We start from the raw sequence: 1,142 nt of genomic DNA, 5'->3' as shown, positions 1-1,142 counted from the left end.
GGCACGGCCCGGCCCCACCAGCTGCAGGCTCCCCGGGCTGCGAGCAACTTCTCCAGCCAGAGGGAGAGTTGCGCTAGCCTCGGCGCTAGAGAACCGTACGCACTGAATACCCTCAGAACATTTCGCTAAAAATGTCCAAACATAGAGTGGTTTGGACGCACTGACCCTCAAAGAAGCAAAACACAAGAAAAGAGAATAATTTTTTTAAAAAATACGGCTCCTTGGTTTGTGCTCTATCGACATCCCTCTATCCATCTATCTCGCTCTTTCTGCTTTTCCGTCCTCTGCTTGGATCTGTTTGCTATCGATTTCAGAAATCTAATTGAAAATAAAAATTTAAAGCCCGAGTTTGTTATGAATGAGGGCTGAAAACCTAATTCTCTTCCACGCTCAAAACGTGGAACCTCTGCCTTTATACAGTCTCTATTTTCTCTGCCCATATTCAGTAGCACCACATTCCCCATCAAAATCTAAGGGGGGTGTGGGGGGGGGCGAGGAAGAGAGAAAGAAAAATAAAAGAAAGGAAGAGAAATCTTCTAAGTTAAAGTAGTCAGATTTCAACCTTAAAGTCCTTTTTCAGAATAGCGAAGTCTCCCCAAGCCAGCTTTTCTAAAAGTTAGAGGAAGCTGAGAAAACCGACCGGAAATCTACGAGTAAATAGCTTAAAAATATATATCAGTTGGGTTGTCAAGAAGCTCAAATTCTCTATCTGCAAAGCTCTAAGATGCATCTGGGGGTGTCGGCTCACCTCATAGATATCTTCGTACTTGACATTCTCCACGAGCTTCCAGAGCATGATGGCAGCCTGGTCTCTAGGAGGTGAGTGCATTCATGTGAGGAGCAGATGTCTGGCTTCTCAGGACTCCGCTGTCTGTAATGATCCATCTATAATTGGAAATGGGGGATACACACCAAATCCGACGCTCCTCTCCCATCGCAACTTATATCTGTTGTCTCAAACAATAGGCTGGAGAAGTAAGCCTCAGCAGAGAGAAAAACATTATTACACACACAGGAGTTAGATGCAACCCATGGACATATATATTATAAAAATCATAAACACGAATTTACACCCAAACATCCACATTTAGTTATATAAGCACCCCTGGGTCACACAGAGTCTACAGACTCTAAACATGCAT

General features: G+C 43.9%; 1 protein-coding gene across 3 annotated transcripts in view; it reads right to left on the bottom strand.

Annotated features, from left to right (window-relative positions):
- The window catches only part of TFAP2B (transcription factor AP-2 beta), a 25,382-nt gene extending 24,480 nt beyond the window's left edge, over window positions 1-902 (bottom strand). For all 3 annotated transcript variants that reach the window (XM_023527532.1, XM_011354812.2, XM_011354811.2), the window contains exon 1: window positions 749-902. In XM_023527532.1, coding sequence (XP_023383300.1) covers window positions 749-829 — 81 coding nt within the window. In that variant the 5' untranslated portion in view covers window positions 830-902. The remainder of the gene's footprint in view (window positions 1-748) is intronic.
- Window positions 903-1,142: the final 240 nt, after the last annotated feature.

The sequence above is a fragment of the Pteropus vampyrus genome, unplaced genomic scaffold (genome assembly GCF_000151845.1).
Source record: "Pteropus vampyrus isolate Shadow unplaced genomic scaffold, Pvam_2.0 Scaffold18, whole genome shotgun sequence".
NCBI lineage: Eukaryota > Metazoa > Chordata > Mammalia > Chiroptera > Pteropodidae > Pteropus > Pteropus vampyrus.
This window is presented reverse-complemented; position numbering and strand designations above follow the sequence as displayed.